Below are 16,750 nucleotides of genomic sequence, written 5' to 3'. Positions count from 1 at the left end.
TAGTCATTCGGAGATTTTCAAGAACTTGCTGTTGGACAGTTTTAATATGGTCAAAGGTTTCAAAAACTTCAGCACTAATTTGATTTGGCAAAGGCAAATAGTTTCTATCTAAAATGTGAGGTATAGGTTGGCCATAAATGATTTCAAATGGAGTTTTACCAGTGGAGCGATTAACAAAATTATTATAAGTTAACTCAGCTTGGGGCAAAATCAAATCCCATTGGGATGGTTTCTCACATGCCAGGCATCTCAATAAGTTTCCCAAACTTCGATTGACAACTTCAGTTTGCCCGTCAGTTTGTGGATGATTGATGCAATCAAAAATTTGGGAGAGGGCCCCAAATTTTTTATTACAAAAAGAGATTCTTCCTAGATAATAGAAAGACACAAATGTACCCAAAAAGGATACAAATTACAACAAATAAACCAAAACAAATTACTTATATAAAATTAAACAACACCTTACAAACGACGCTTACAAACGACTCAAACAAACTTATATAATAAAAATCTAAATTTTCTTTCCTTGAGAAGAATGATACAGGTGAGGTGGCACTTGCGGGTAGAAGAAGAAATAAGAAGTCGAGAAGAAACGGAGACAAGCTCGCAAGCTTTCTCAAAGAGGGAAGGAAGGAGGGAAGTTGGACAAAGCTTGCAAGCTTTCCCAAACAACAAACCCACAGGTTATGGCTTCCAAAAATCACATTATAAACTCTCTCTAAAATAGCCACAAACTCTCTATATATAGGCACAAAAGGAGCTAAACAGCCACTTAAAAGTTCATTTAAAACTAATTAACTAAGGGGAAGAGGAAGGGCAAAAAGCTGTCCAAATTCTGTCCAAAAACAGCTCCCAAAATGCTAGCATTTATTACAAAAACTGCAGCAGAAAAATTCAACCCCCAAACTGCACAGGAAACAGAGCACCAAAGCCACGGAAAAAGCCCCCAACAGCCACGGGAAAACAACCCAGCATGGGACCCAAAGAGCCAACACAAAAATCTGGAAAAGGGGGGCCACGGGACAGCAACAAATAGAGAAAGGAAATCTACGGAACCAAGCAGTGAACCGCAGAACCGAGCAGCCCAGCACGGAACCGAGGAGCAAGCCGCAAAAACCAAAGGGGCAAAGGCACGAGAAATCTTCCCAGCACAGGAAACCAACAACTAACCACGGAAACCCAAGAGAAAGCACGGGAAATCATCAGCCATACTCGGAAATGTAAGGGACAGAGCACGGAATTCACCCAGCACAGAGAAATCAACAACCATTCTCGAAAACCCAAGGGACAGAGCACGGGAGAAGAAAAAGGGGGGGAAAGGAAGAGACAAGTCCACTCCAAAATAAATCCATACCTTTTTAGATTAATGAGCTAGGTAGTTCAATAAATCTCCCATTTAATGAACTAAAAAACAGCTCAAAGTATTAATGAGCTAGAGAAGTCAAAATCAAATTTTAGGATTTGATTTGACCCCCTCCCCTTGCCTACATCAATGATATGCACTGCTAAATTGAAGAGTAGTTCCTAATTTTGCCCAAAGTGTTCTCCAAAAATGACTCAAAAATATAGTATCTCTATCAGAAGTAAATGTGCGAGGAATACCATGAAGATGAACAATTTCCTTAAAGAACAAATCAGCAATACATGATGCATCAGAAGTTTTTTTACAAGGAATAAAAAGTGTCATTTTGCTCAAGCGATCCACCACCACAAAAATAGAATCAAACTTTGTAAAAGTAACAGGCAAACCCAAAACTAAATTCATAGAGATATCCTCCCAAGATTTATTTGGAATTGGGAGAGGAGTATACAAACCAGAATTTTGAGAAGTTCTTTTAAAAGCATGCCAAATTTTGCATTGTTTTACCAGCTTAGTGATTTGTTTTTTCATATGAGGCCATAAATATTTTTCTTCAACTAAAGTAACAGTTTTTTCCTGCCCAAAAAGTCCATTCAATCCCCCACTATGACGTTTATGCACAAGTTGTTCTCTTAAAGAATTTTTTGTTATGCAAAGTCTAGATCCCTTAAATAAAAACCCTTGATGAATAACAAACTGAGCAGAAGGATCAGTTCCAGAAGCAAGACAAGAACCCCAGAAAAAAGAATCCCAAAAGTTTTTGAAATGATCCAATCCAAATTTCATGACATGTGGAATTATTAATTTTTCATCCTAGGTGGCATCGACTCAATTGGAAAGCGCTTAATCCTTCCCTAATCTCCCTCTCCCCTCTCTCCATGCCGCCGGCCTCACCTTGAATGGAGCCCTATTCAAGCCACCAATTAATACATTGATTACACATGAATTTGAAATCAATTTCACATTAATCTTCCCCCTATTTCATTCAAAACCTGAAATTAATTTCAGGTTTAAAATAACTCCCTCCCCTCTCTCTAGCACCCTATTAGTTTTGTTATCAAATTGCCAAGGTCGACCCAACAGAATGTGACAGACTTTAAGAGGCACAACATCACAAGTAACTTGATCTTTAAAAGACCCCCCCAATTGTTAAGTTGACAACACATTATTTTGTAATAGGAATTTCACGTCCCTCCTTAAACCAAAAAATTTTATAAGGCTTAGCAAGCGGTTTGGATTTTAATTTTAGCTTATCAACAATCAATTGTGATACAAAATTTCCTGAACTTCCACTATCTTTCATAAGAGTATAGATTTTCCCTTCAACTGTACAAGTTGTTTTGAAAATATTTCTTCAAAGCCACCTGTCCCCGTTGTCAATTTTTGTTATTAAGACTTGTCTGATTACCAAAAGTTATTCACCTTCATCCCCCTCGACATCAATTTTTTTAAATTCTATGTCATTTTCATTTTCATATTCATTTTCTTCATCTTCCTCTAGTTCTTCATCGTTTTCAATGTTATTATTTCTAGGTGGATTATTTTTTCTATAGGCCGCAGAAAGATGGCCATAAAGCCCACATTTGTAGTATAGTCCAATTAATTTAAGTTTTTCAGAAGGTTTAGGACCTATAATTCCCTTTCCCTTATCCAAATTTTGATTTTCAAAAGACTATTTTCACCCCCGATGCTCCCATAGAACTTTGAGATTGATTCTTAGACCCACCAGTTGATCGTCGTTTGTATGTTTCCGTTGTCTTGTTATGACCACTTTCTCTTTGATGTTGTTTTTCAAGTTTTAATGTTATTCGATATGCCTCAACTTTTATTATATGATGCAAGTTCAATTGATCCTGAATTGTCCACTTAAGACCGTTAATGTATCTTGAAACAGTTTTCTCTTCAAACTCATCTAAATCATTCCTTGATTGAAGTTTGTAAAACAGTTCAGTGTATTCTTCCACAGTTTGAGTTCCTTGTCGCAAATTATTGAATTCTTAAAATATAGTTTGTGCGTGATCATACGGTAAAAATTTTCCTCTCATTTTTTCTTTCATCCATTCCCAATTTTGTATCTTTTCTTTCCCACGCCTAAGTTTATTGTTTTGTAAATTTTCCCACCATGTAAGAGCATGAACGTTTAATTTTAAACTTGCAAATTTTACCTTTCGATTTTCTGAAACTTCTTTCCAATCAAAAAATTGATCTATTTTCTCAAGCCATTCAAAAAATAAATCAGGTTGAAATTAACCCTTAAAATTGTGAACATCAATTTTAATCCCAAAATTCCAACTTCATTGTCTCCTATTTTGAATCCTAGGGACTTCTTCGCTTTCAGATGATTGAACATGTTGTTGATTAATATTAAGATTAGCAAGGATATTAGCCATTTCATCAATCTGATGTTGCAAATTCGCTAATTATTGCATTACATTTTGTCATTCCCCGGGATTATTAGCCATTTTAGAACTTAAAAGAAAAAAGGGACACACAAACCAAGGATATCCTAACTTGCTCTAATACCAAACCTGATGCAAGCAAACTAGAAATAAGAGACAAACTGGAGAACACCAAGACAAAATATAAACCAAACTCAATTCAATTGTAGCTTGCAAACAACCAAACAAACATTCGAAGAAACAAAAAGCTGAATCAAACGAAACAAAATAAAAATATAAAAACTCTATCCTTAGTATAACCGTCTAGCGATTTCCTTACATGCAACGAGAGAAGAAAATTTAATAAAATTGTGTTTAGGCTTGCAAACCAAGGGGCCACCATTGCAAAAGAGTCCAAACTCCTCCAGCAAATGTCTCCAAATTTAAACCAACAAACAACTTCCAAAGCTCAAGAAGAAGGATACAGGTGGAGTGAAACTTGCGTAGAGAAGAAGGGGTTAGAAGCCAAGACGAAATAGAGAAGAGAAGAAGGGGATGGAACAAGCTCTCAAGCTTTTCCAAGAAGAAACCCTCGAGTTTTGTAGAGACTTTTCTCAGATTTCCAAAACAACTCTTTTTTATAGGCAAAATAAGATAGACAAACAACCATAACACCTCCAACCAAACCCAATCAAATTTGGTGAAATGAAAGGCCAAAAGTCATCAAATAGAAGGCTAAAAGACAGCAAAATAGCAGCAGGAATTCTTCACAGAAAAACAGGGAAACAGTCTACGGAAAACCCACCAGCAGGCCACGGGAAACCAGACAGCAAGGGACCCGAAGAGCCAGCACATGAGACAAGGCAGCAGGCACGGGAAACTAGCCAGCAAGGGAAAATTGAGAGGGAGAACCAGGGGAACATAAACAGACAGCAGAAACTGAAAAGGTAAAGGGAGGGAAAAAGACACAAGTCCACTCCACAATAATGAGCTTGAAATAATAGCATACCTTTTTGATTTAATGAGCAAGGAAATGCATTTATTCCCCAATCATTGAGCTAAACTTCAGCTTAAACATTTATGAGCTAACACCAAGTAGAATTCAAAATTTTGAGCTCAACACCAAGAGTCAAGGCCCACCCGAGAGTAGCAATATCACCAAACCAAAAACAGCAATCAGCCCAAGGACAAAATGGACTCAAAAGCAAGCAAACCCAAGGCATGCCAAGCCTAAGCACCTTCCTACCATGATCATTGGATGCCCAACCATCATAGGATAGATAAAAAAAAAAACTTAAAAACATAGCAAATATTGTTCAAAATACATTGAAACAAGATAGACTAAAAACATGAATGCATCACTGATCAAGATCAAGAATTCCAACGAATATGTCGTCATCATACACGTCATACACGAGTTTATCATAGACAAGCAAAGACGATGATTTCGATCATGCATCTTTAAATCAATCAAAACTAGACTCAATTGAGGGTGGGGTGGAAGACTGGCAAGGTGACCCTTCAAACACATCTTCGTAGGTAGAAAAGATCTGAGCATCTGAGATGCCCTCTTCGTCATTATTGGTTCTTAAGGATCTAGTTAGGACGAGGGATCTTGAAGCCGTCATGGGAGCATACTTGCCCCATGGTCGGATGCTATCAAAGTTCCGGGCAAGGGGGCTCAAGTCTTTCCTTCGTTCAATCCTTGACAATCGCTGATTGAGTCGGGCAATTTCTTGTCATTGATCTTCGATTTGTGCTTCTTAAAGTGGTCACTGCAACGTCCATCAAGGCCACATCTTCCTCTATTCTTCAAGAACCTATTATTGAAGCCTCACAACACACTATTAACTGCAATCTATTGAAGGCTAGAAGATGAAAGAGGGAGTAGAACAGCTGAAACTACTGCAACAAGACAACAGGAACTATTGCTGAACTCCTGTGATTGGAGACGTTCGAGCGACTAGAGGGCTTGGAAGGGACGAAGATTACTTCAGCTTTCTTGTGAGCCTAGCAATTGACACCAAATCGCAGAGGAGATCATGGCCAAAACAGAGAGAGCGTGAGACTCACATCGAGCACCAACATTGATGATCTCCCAGACTAGAGGAACCACCACCTGAGAGATAACGTCCCTAGCATGAGATTGTGTCAGCTAGAACTTCTGCTCGTATAGAGCTTTCAATCACACTACAAGACTATGGCGGACTGACCACTCTATACGAAGAAGATCTGGTTTTTAAGAACACAAAATCTTGCCTTCAATCTATTATAGTGACTTGTAATTGCAATCCAACCACTAGAAGGTGGTTGTTAGCCAACCATCTAAACTCAGGTCAGGATACAGACAAGAGCAAACTCTGTTTCTTATTAGCTTCTCTCATACTGCAGATGATAACGACGATCTTCCAGTGAGCGGGATGATGTCCATCACGTAATAGATCCTCTAGAGGTGGTCCCTTGGCCTAAACCTGAGCACCCTCGTCACCACCTAAGCTAGGCTCAAGATATAGAACACCGAAGGTTCTTCTGGCTTGCCCCGATCTACCTTACCCTGATCCAAAGCAGGGTGCCCAAAATCGATCCTCTAAAGAGAGAGAATTTCCCTTATGGCTGGAACTTACGACCTGGATGAAGAACAATCTCCAGTAGGGACTCAAATGAACACTTACACACAAGCAAACCACCACCCAGAGGAATTAAACAAACAAAACTCCCTTTGGCATCTTGTCGGCTCTGATACCAAATGACACCAGACAATAGGGGGCTCGACAACTGACACCGGACAATAGGGGGCTCGACAACTCGTTGATGATCTGGTGATCGTAGCCGAGCACAACTCCAAAAACTCCTTGGAAAGAAACTACCACCTGAATACACTTCAGGATACATAAATGAAACAATGCTCAACTCAAATCTTATTAATCATCCCCTATTACAAGTAATAGCTATATATTTATAGACAAATGTAGCAACAAATAGGCTACAACTAACATAAGAAACATTATACATATACAGTCATACTAACTACCATTTGGAATTAATCTAGCATGAAATTAACAAGATTAAGTAGCTCAGCTTCAGCGTCAACTTTTCAACTTTATCTTTATAGGGGAAAAATGCATAACCTCACAAGTTAGCAATGAGAGGACTGAGGCGAACACGTAAAAAACAAAACACACTATCTCTCCTTATTTGATTACACTGCAAATTTTATTAAATACTTTGCATTCCCTATGAGATATTGTACCTATCTTAAAAGCTAAAAACAATTAACATAATCTGGGATCCGTTTAAGATCCAGAATCTATGAAGGGGTCTTCGGCCAATGGAGATAAAGGATTAATCATACTTAATGTTATTGTTCTACCAAACATTGCTTTGTCCAATCACAATTCCATATTGAAATCAGCATCTGTTATAAACCCTCTAATAATAATGCTACGAGAACCTACACAAACATAGTTATCCATGATAATTTTTCCACAAGAATACAATAGTAATCCATCCATAGCTTTTTCAAAACTATTTTTTCAACCTTTCATCCAATCTAACTTAAAAAGCATAATAACTGACTGACTGAATATAATGTCCTAAATAATTAATTTAGTAACAATCACCCTATGCTAACCCTATTCACCAGGGAAACAACTATCTTTCAACTCTTAATCAAATATTATTCTTGCCTCATTCTGATTGTCTTCTCCACATACAATTACTCATAAACCTTTCCTATATTTTAAAAATTCACACTTCTTCAGATAAATTTTTGCAAGAAAGTTAAATTCATTTTTCTTTAAATTATTCTACATAATTATCTAATTTTTCATTCAAAGACCACAAATTTCACGAAAAAAATTTAGTCCGAACATTAGACTTAACAATTACTCCTTTTAAAGGCAAATCATTTGCTTAAGACATCCAAGCCAACTCTTCCAAGCTTCACACCACAATTTGATAAAGTTATGTCGCATCACCTAAAGGTGACATCCTACCCAAGCGAGCACACTACTCACCAGTCACCATTGTTAGGTCTTGACGCATTGAATCTAAGAGAACACCCTAGCATTATCAAAGAATGAATGGTTCAATCAACGAAACCAAAAGATATTAGAACTTTTTGAAATTTCATCACAATTTTTTGTTTTAAAAGAATAACTGTAACATTGCCAACAGGATAAATATTAGCCAAACAACTAATGTGATATACTGATGACTATTTTTCTTGTTGGGTATAAATAACTTGATAAAAGAAGAAAAGTTCATTGTATAGCCCATGGTTTTAACATTAACTGGGATAAAAAGCAAACAAAAGAGTAAAGCTAGCCAAGGACGACATCTAATAGTTTAACTCATGGATTTAAACTTCACCCTTAAAACAATTGAATATACACCTTCAATAATGAATGATCGCATAAACGATTGTGAATGATATGCATGAAGACATGTAAAGAACAAGGTAACAACGGTAAAAAGCTCTACAGGCAACATCTCACATATAATATTAACCTTCACCGAATGCTGGATAACTTACTGCAGCTTCACGGAGAGAGCAGAGAGTATCGTCATCTAAAACCAGATTATGATGATCAAGGTATAGATCTAGAAAGTGTGGAAAGTTATGCTGAGTGCAATAGCACATAATTAGCCTGTGTAATGCCTCGGCAGTGTCATTGTGAGCATGATCAGTAACTCTCTCCGCATCAAGACCCAGAGAACTATCAGAGAATTGAGAACTAGTAGAAATTTCTGATGCATTGATAATTAAACCGGCACGGGTAATAAGAGGCATAAGCTCAGCAGTACTTTCCCAGTAATCTTTCAAGAAGATATATTTTCTGGCCAATTCCTGCTCCACAAGCACTTTTAACCAAGACGAACACATATAAACAGCAGAAAATCTGAAAACTTTGATATTTGGAATAAACAAGCAAACAGGCTCCACTTCTCCAGAAGCACAAATATCTAGTAAATAGCCCATAGCCATGGCATCATTTCCAGAATTAGAACTTGAATGCTTAAGATTAATTTTAAGGGTTTCGTCAGATAATAAAGTTGGAGGTATGATGCCAATGAGTTTGTGGACTTCCTCAAAATTGTTGTGTGATAAATGGAATTCCAACTGAGATTCCCATGACACAGAGACGCTCATATCAATAGACTGATCAAGAACTACCTGCAATAAAAACCATAATGCATGTATCAGTTAAGGAAATTCCAATAAAAAAAAGCCAAAAAAAGAAGTATTACCAAATCCATTTCGTAATTGATACAATATATTGAGATCAAAAATTACGAAATCCAAAGCACGTAAATGCTCAGAAGTTATAAGAAAATGAGGAGAAATGCAATTTTTATTTAAAAGTTAAGTTGCAAAATATTAAAGACAAACACGAGCCTGGTAAAGTAGGAAAAGCACAGATTAAAAAGCTTTAAAGATATAAGCGCCTACAATTAAAAAGGAGACAAACTACTAAATGACAAAAAAAAAAGAATGTTAGTCTTCAAACAAGATAACACGCCTAATATAAAGTTTTACCAATTTATAACACATTTGGTTAGTAGAAGACACATGGAGACTTCGGTAACACCGACTAGACCAATATGTGTTGTTATTCAGTGATAGCAATCCAGACTGCAACCCACCCTAACTCCATAGAAATTCAGTGCCCAAGAATAAAGATATAAATGGTCCACTTCTGCCCAGTATTTCTCAAACCCCTTGCTGGCAGAACTGATGAGTGGGTGGGTGAGTCCACTTGAACCTAACTTAAAATTCGTAGATTCAATTAATAGGAACAAATGTAAACTTAAGACAAACTATTAGTGTCTATTACACCACCAACATGCAATTAAGTGCTCACAAAAAAAATGTATGACGTAGCAAATGATATATTTTAAGAGATAAGGATCAAAATGATCCCACGACTTTTTACGAGAGATCAAAATAATCCTCAACTATTTGAAAATCTCATTTCGTCCTTTTACTTGTGAATAGGAACCTAAATGGTCTCATAGAAAGACAAACTTAGTCCCTATTTAAAGCATTAAGGGATGAAATTAGTACACTTTAAATAGTCGGGGATTATTTTGATCCTTCAGAAAAAATTAGGTGACCAATTCAGTCATTGTCTATATATTTTAATGACAAAGACCTGGAATTCATTCTTTTAATTCCCAGTACCAGAAACAAATCCCTTTTATTAAGACCAAACTCGGAACTCAATAAACAATTTTTTGGCTAGAAATGCAGAATACAAGACACAACTATGGGTTCTTCAAAGTACAAGTACGAAACTGTCCAAATTTCCGTATAAAAGCAGGAAACCAACATAAGACTTATTTAGGAAAAATTAACATCAGAACGCTTCAGCTATCAATTGTGCTCCCCATAATTTTTAAAGCCAATATATAAACTATATAAGCAATAAAATGACAAATCAGGATCTGACATTTCTAATCAGATTTTAAAAATAAACCATTGGTTAACATAAACTTTTATAACAAATAAAATCAAAAAAAAAAAACCACAGAAACAGTCAAATGAATCTCCCCATAAAAACTTCCAAGAATAGGAAGCTAGAGACGTATAACTAAAGGCTAGGGCTGCAAGCGAGCCAAACGTTCGATGAGCTACTCATTGTTCGGTTCGATTAAAGCTTGTTTGTGATCGTTTAATTAGTTAAATAAACAAACTTGAACAATATTTTAAATACTCGATACTTAAATAAACAAGCTTGAACACTAATGTGTTCGGCTCATTTATGTTCATAACAATATCATTTAAATCTTGTGAACTAGCTCGATTCGTGTTCGATTCAAACCTCGTGAATAAGCTTAATAAAAACTCAATTAATATTTGATTATAAAAATGATAAATATACTTAATATAAATATTATATATTTATTATAACTAGTTATATATGTTAATGAAATTGCTCATTTGATAGCTCAAGAATACTAGTTAGATTTGTTCATGAAGGTGATTGATTCATAGATCAAAAAAATTTGCTACATATGTTCACAAACATGTTCGATGTAATTATTAGTTATGAGGCTCAATAAGCTTAATGAACATCTAGAAGTAAAACTCGTTGATGCTTGTTTGTTTAAAGTTTGATAAGCACTAAACGAACCAAACATGAACCGAACACGAACACTCATTAATTTAAACAAACCAAACATGAACATAAATAGTAAAGCTCGAATCAAACATGAACCAAACTTGAACAAGCTGATAATAAATAAACTCAAACATGAGCACTCGCATACTTGACTCGGCTCGATTCTTTTGCAGCCCTACTAAAGGCAGACATTATATAGAAAACAAGGGGTTCCTCAAATGCAGGGTTAAAGGGAGGTATGAATTATGTAATGTTGGCTTGTCTTAGAAGAAAAGATGTTTCTTAAATCAAACCCATGACATCCAGTTCATAATGGAGGGAACAAAACCTTGCTGCAGGCCAGCCTTTCAATAACAAAATAACACCTAAGGTCTTATTTGGTTGCTTGAAGTTAGAAAACATATTTGAAAAGCAATGAACTGTTAAATTTATCATAAGTTGGATGTAATCAGATAGTAACATTATTTCAAACTCCACAAACCCCACTCCAAAATCCGTTAAATGCAAAAGTATTTCATTTTAACATTGAAAATAAGTGAAAATGAAATCATTATTGAATATTGGAAAATCAAAATTAAGAAATTTATTTTAGAAAACTTTTTTAGGAATAAAATGAGACATCAATTGTGATCTTCTCCTATATATTTGTTTCCTAAATTTTATGAAAGTATCAAGCTAGTTAGTTATTTCCTTTATTAGACACTTTTTAATATATATATATATATATATATAGTACCATTTTTTAGTAAGAAGACGAATAAATTAAAAATTCTTTATGGCATCAGAACTAGTTCTCTGAACCCTAATATCTCCGGCAAATTCTTTCTGGCCGTCTCTTCTTTGTTTCTCAGACCGATTCTTTCTAATCAATCCTCACTGGTTAGTGTTCGTCTCAACCTTCTTCTATATTTCCAACAACCTTATTCGCTCTTCTCCCTCATCTTCTTATTCGCAATATGAATGGCCTTATCACAAATATGTGACATCACGGCCAGAATCATGAAGAAATTCAAAAGCTCCAAACCTTAGTGCCAATGATTCTTCTCCTATTCTCATAACAGGACACAAATTAAATAGGAATAATTATTTGCAGAGTTCCAATTCGTGTTGTCCATTTGTGATAAGGGAAAAAATGAGTATCTCACAAGAGCAGCACCCATGCCAAACTACAAATATGGGTTTCAGAAAGTGGAAAATTGAGAATAATATGATTGTATCATGGCTTATCAATCAATTCCATGAAAAATGGCATAGGTAAAAATTTATTGTTGGTGGGACTGTAAATAAAATATGAGATGCAACCAAAGAGACTTACTGTAGTTTTGAAAATACTTCACACACTACAAAAAAACAAGTGATTTGCGGCTGATTTGTGGAGGGCTTTGCAACGGAAAAATTTTTTGACAAAATTGTGGCGGAAATTTCCGTCACAAAATGTGACGGAATTGTGTTGGCTCAAGAAACACGGCATGAATGCATGAATCCCTCTTTGGAGCTGTAGGATTTCATTTCAATTAAGCCAGATTGCAATTAATCAGATGAATCCCTCTTTGGTTAGACCTTCAATGCTTTATGGCGCAAAATGTTAGCCATTAAAAGAGAAGTATAATATTATGTTAAGTGTTGCATAGATGAGGATTCTCAGGTGGATAAGTGGCTTTACTTTTAGAGAGGATATGAAATGAGCATATACATGAAAAGATAGGAGTAGCTCTAGTGGCAAATAAGATTAGAGAGAGTCGTCATAGATAGTTTGGTCACGTAAAACAGTGGCCTTCCGATGACCCGGTTAGAAGAGTAGATGTATTAGATTTGACCTATGTTAAGGAAGGTAGAGGTTGACCTAAAAAGACTTGGTTAGAAAATATTAGAAATAACATTTTTATTAGATGTAAATAAGAATTTGACTCTAAACAGAACACAATGGAGAAGAAGGATTCATGTAGCCAACCCCACGTAGTGCGATAAAGGCTTGATGTTGTTGTTGTTGTTGTTATTGTTGATTTTTGTTGGATTCATGATCTTATTTCAACTTTAAGTGACACTTAAGGACAACCATTAAGGTGTATGTAGAATGTTAGCCAGTAAAAGATAAACATAATATTAAGTTAAGTGTTGAATAAATGAGGATGCTTAGGTGGATGAGTGGCTTTACTCTTAAGTTAAGAAAGGTAGAGGTATAAACCTAAAAAGATCATAATATTAATTGAAGTGTTGCAGAGATGAGGATGGGAAAGTATATGCATGAATGAGTAGCATAATTATCCATGAAAACTCTTAAAATCATTGTCATTACACATTATTTTAATTTTTTTTTAAATTGATACAAATCTCATTATTTAGTTGTAGGAATTTAAGCACAAATCTATTATGGATATTCGAAATTATAGAAGTTGGATATATAATTGGTTATTGTTTGGATGCAAGACATTACCCGATGAATTTCAGAACATAATGAATTATTTAATTCAGGCAGCCTGTCAATCACCTTCCATCATATGATCAGAGGAAAAGATTAGTTGTTCATATTCCAAACATAAAAATCAAGCTTACCTCACACCAAATGAGATTCATGTTGATCTATATCGCAGAAGTTTTATACCAGAAACTTGGTATTGAACTTCACAGAGTGAGTACGAGCCTTATTTCGACTCTCAGTGCGGGTCGTCTACAAATTCCAACATAGTTGAGGAAGATAGAGTTAGGATGTTTAAGGATTTGGTTTATGATTGCAATTGAACAATTTCAATAATATACAGAAGAACCATGATTAAAGAGGCACAAAACTTTTATGATTTGTTGCACACTACGCAACAACCAATTTGAAATGAGTGCACTACTCACTTAGTGTTATCTGTTGTTGTGAAGATGTTAAGCATTAAGGCATAATATAATATATCCAGATAATGTTTCAAAAATTTTATTGGCCTACTTAAGAAGATCAATCTGGTAGATAATTTAATTTCAATAAACTTACATCAGATAAAAAAATTGGTTTCTAAACTTGGTTTGACAGTTATGAAAATATATTGTTGTGTTAACAAATATATGTTATACTATGGGGATAATTTGTTAGATATAGCATGTCATCATTGTAACGCAATAAGGTTTAAATCAAATTCTGGGAAAAAAAGAAGACAGAAGTATATGTCTGTCAGTTGATTGTTCTACTTACCAAACATTCCTATATTACAATATTTATATGCATTTATGAGCTCTAAAGCACATATGCGATTGCATAAATAACATACCTCGCAAGTAGGTGTCCTAATACATCCGTCAGAAGTAGAAGTAAGGAAACACTTTGACCATACACATCCTACCTTCACCGCAAAACTAATGAATTTAATATTATGTTTATATGCAAATGATTTTACTTCATTTAGCTAATCTGACTCATTTTAATCATATGGGCCTGTGATACTCACCTCCTAAATCTTCCTCCAGAGTTATGTATGACTACACCCTACATGTTTCAATCACTTATCATTCTAGTCCCACACAATCTAAAGACAAAGATAGATGTGTTTTGCAATCTTTAATTGATGACTTAAACTTATTGTGGAATGAATGAGTTACTACATATGATGTTTCTACCAAACAAAATTTCACATTGAGGGGAGTGCTATTTAGGACAATTAGTAACTTTCCAACATACAGTATGATTTCTGGTTGGAGCACTGCAGGCAAGCTAGTTTGCCCATATAGCATGGAAAATATTAAATCATTCACTCTAAAGCATGGGTGCAAAAACACTTAGTTTAACTATCACTATATGTTTTTACCTGCAAATCTTCCATTCAGGCGAAATAAGGATGCTTTCATTAAAAATAAAATTGATACAACACAACCTCCAAATAAGGCTAAGTAGTAAGTAAATATTTGAAAGAGTAAATTTCATACCTACAATAATTGATTCTCCATCATTAACTGTTTATAAAGTGCCCGGATATGGAAATATTTACAATTAGACAGAGAAGAGTATTTTCTGGTCATTGTCATATTGGAGAACAACCTTGATCAAACATAATTTAAATGCGATGCATATAGAGAAGAATGTTTTTAGTAATGTGTTCAATATATTAATGGACATCAAGGGCAAATCTAAAGATAATAGACATCAGACATAAGTTAGAATAGATTAGAAGGATGTTTGAAGGAGAAAAATGCTTGAGTTGAAGGATGGTGAAAATAGTAAACTTCTAAAGCCTAAAGGTTCATTCACCTTCACTTTAGAGTAGAGGCGAGCGATTTGTGAATGGATGGAAAGCCTAAAGCTACCTGATGGATATGCTTCCAACCTCATCAAATGTATTTATATGAGATCGGGTAGATTGTTTGAATTGAAAAGTGATGATTGTTACGTCATCCTGGAATAATTGCTACCCATTGCTTCCAGTTCTCTTCCAGATTCAATATTACATCCCTTGACTGAAATAAGTAACTTCTTCAAGGGCTTATGCTCATCAAAACTAAATGAAGAATTTTTTTTGTGCATCATGATAGGACTAAACTCGTTGAAATTGACAGACAGTTCATCACAAAGAAGGTGACTAGTGAGACTGTTAAATTGAAGCACATCCCTACCAAGCATCAAACTAAAGCATCCTCACCAAAGCTCTCCCTAGACCTAACTTTGAAGACTTAATTTGCAATATTTGATTATATGATATATGTTTCCAGCTTGAAGGGAAGTTGAATATTTTAAATTCAAAGTTAGGGAATTTATTTTAGGAAAGTATTTTTAGGAATAAAATGAAAGATCGATTGTGATCTTCTCCGATAGTTTTTTGGAGAGAATTAAGCTAGTTAGTTATTTCATTTATTAGAAAACTTTTAGCATATATATAATATTGTATTTTAATAAAAAGAATAATAAATTAAGAAATTCTTCAATCATCATTTACTAAAACATATGTTCTATCAACAAGGAGCAAAATGAGCCCTATTACCATTATTCCTTGACATCTTCTAATAGGTGCTATCCCACAACATCTAATAATAGCATTTTTCACTATAATTTCTAGTGTTACTGCACATTAAAATTTATCAGGCATGCTCAACTTGGCTTTTAGTGTTTATTCATCAATGCATTCCTGAGTCAATAGATGGCTAATTGTTATTTTATAAGATCCAAAATTAATTAGTACGCAATGGTTTAGTTAGGTTTACAACATAAATTCAAACCTTATTTACAGCATAATTTAAATTTTAATTCAAAACCGTTTGAGAGCAACCAGAGGCCGTGGCAGCTTTTGAATGACATATGGGGTTATGGACTAGACCTAAGCCTATTAGGGGCCCGATTTATACCCATGCTCACTAGTCCTAACCGTTTATGACTCAGTAAATGACCAGACTTACTTGACTTAAGCACCAGTCCAACCCACATGACAGCCCTAATTTTTAGTACGTATGACATTTTAAGAAGATAGAAAAGCAATAATTAAAATTCAAGCCAAGAATAACATGAAAACACACTAATGGTAATTGTTTGAACAGATCCTAGCAATTATCAAAGTTTTGATCATACACGGTCAATAGTTCTTTGATCCCAAGCATCAGCCCAAGTCGCAGCACAAGCCCAGTATGCAGCATGGACATTTTCTTCATCAACCACAGAAAAGGCAGGGCCATCATCCAAATTAGCCCACGAGCCTAAAATGACCCCATCAATATCTCCACATTCGATGATGAAACTGTCATTCACATGAAATTTCAATTCAGCTTTTGAAACCTCCCAATTAGCGCTTGACACAATTCCGTCTTTCTGCTTCCCATGATATGCAAACCAGAAGCTGCTGCTAGGATACAACCGCTATTTTAAAACATTGAAATGAAAGAGTTAGCCATCAGATAAATCGAATGCAATTGATAGATTAAAATTA

General features: G+C 35.1%; 1 protein-coding gene across 3 annotated transcripts in view; it reads right to left on the bottom strand.

Moving 5' to 3' along the window:
• Nucleotides 1-16,750, bottom strand: part of LOC110096041 — a 134,637-nt gene that overhangs the window by 78,783 nt on the left and 39,104 nt on the right. For all 3 annotated transcript variants that reach the window (XM_020821799.2, XM_020821801.2, XM_020821800.2), the window contains exons 9-10: nt 16,396-16,680; nt 8,273-8,914 (exon numbers count right to left, since the gene is read on the bottom strand). In XM_020821799.2, the coding sequence (XP_020677458.1) occupies nt 8,273-8,914; nt 16,396-16,680 (927 nt within the window). The remainder of the gene's footprint in view (nt 1-8,272; nt 8,915-16,395; nt 16,681-16,750) is intronic.

Source organism: Dendrobium catenatum, unplaced genomic scaffold (genome assembly GCF_001605985.2).
Source record: "Dendrobium catenatum unplaced genomic scaffold, ASM160598v2 fragScaff_scaffold_91, whole genome shotgun sequence".
NCBI lineage: Eukaryota > Viridiplantae > Streptophyta > Magnoliopsida > Asparagales > Orchidaceae > Dendrobium > Dendrobium catenatum.
The sequence above is the reverse complement of the archived record's forward strand: the minus strand, read 5'-3'. Positions and strand labels throughout refer to the sequence as shown.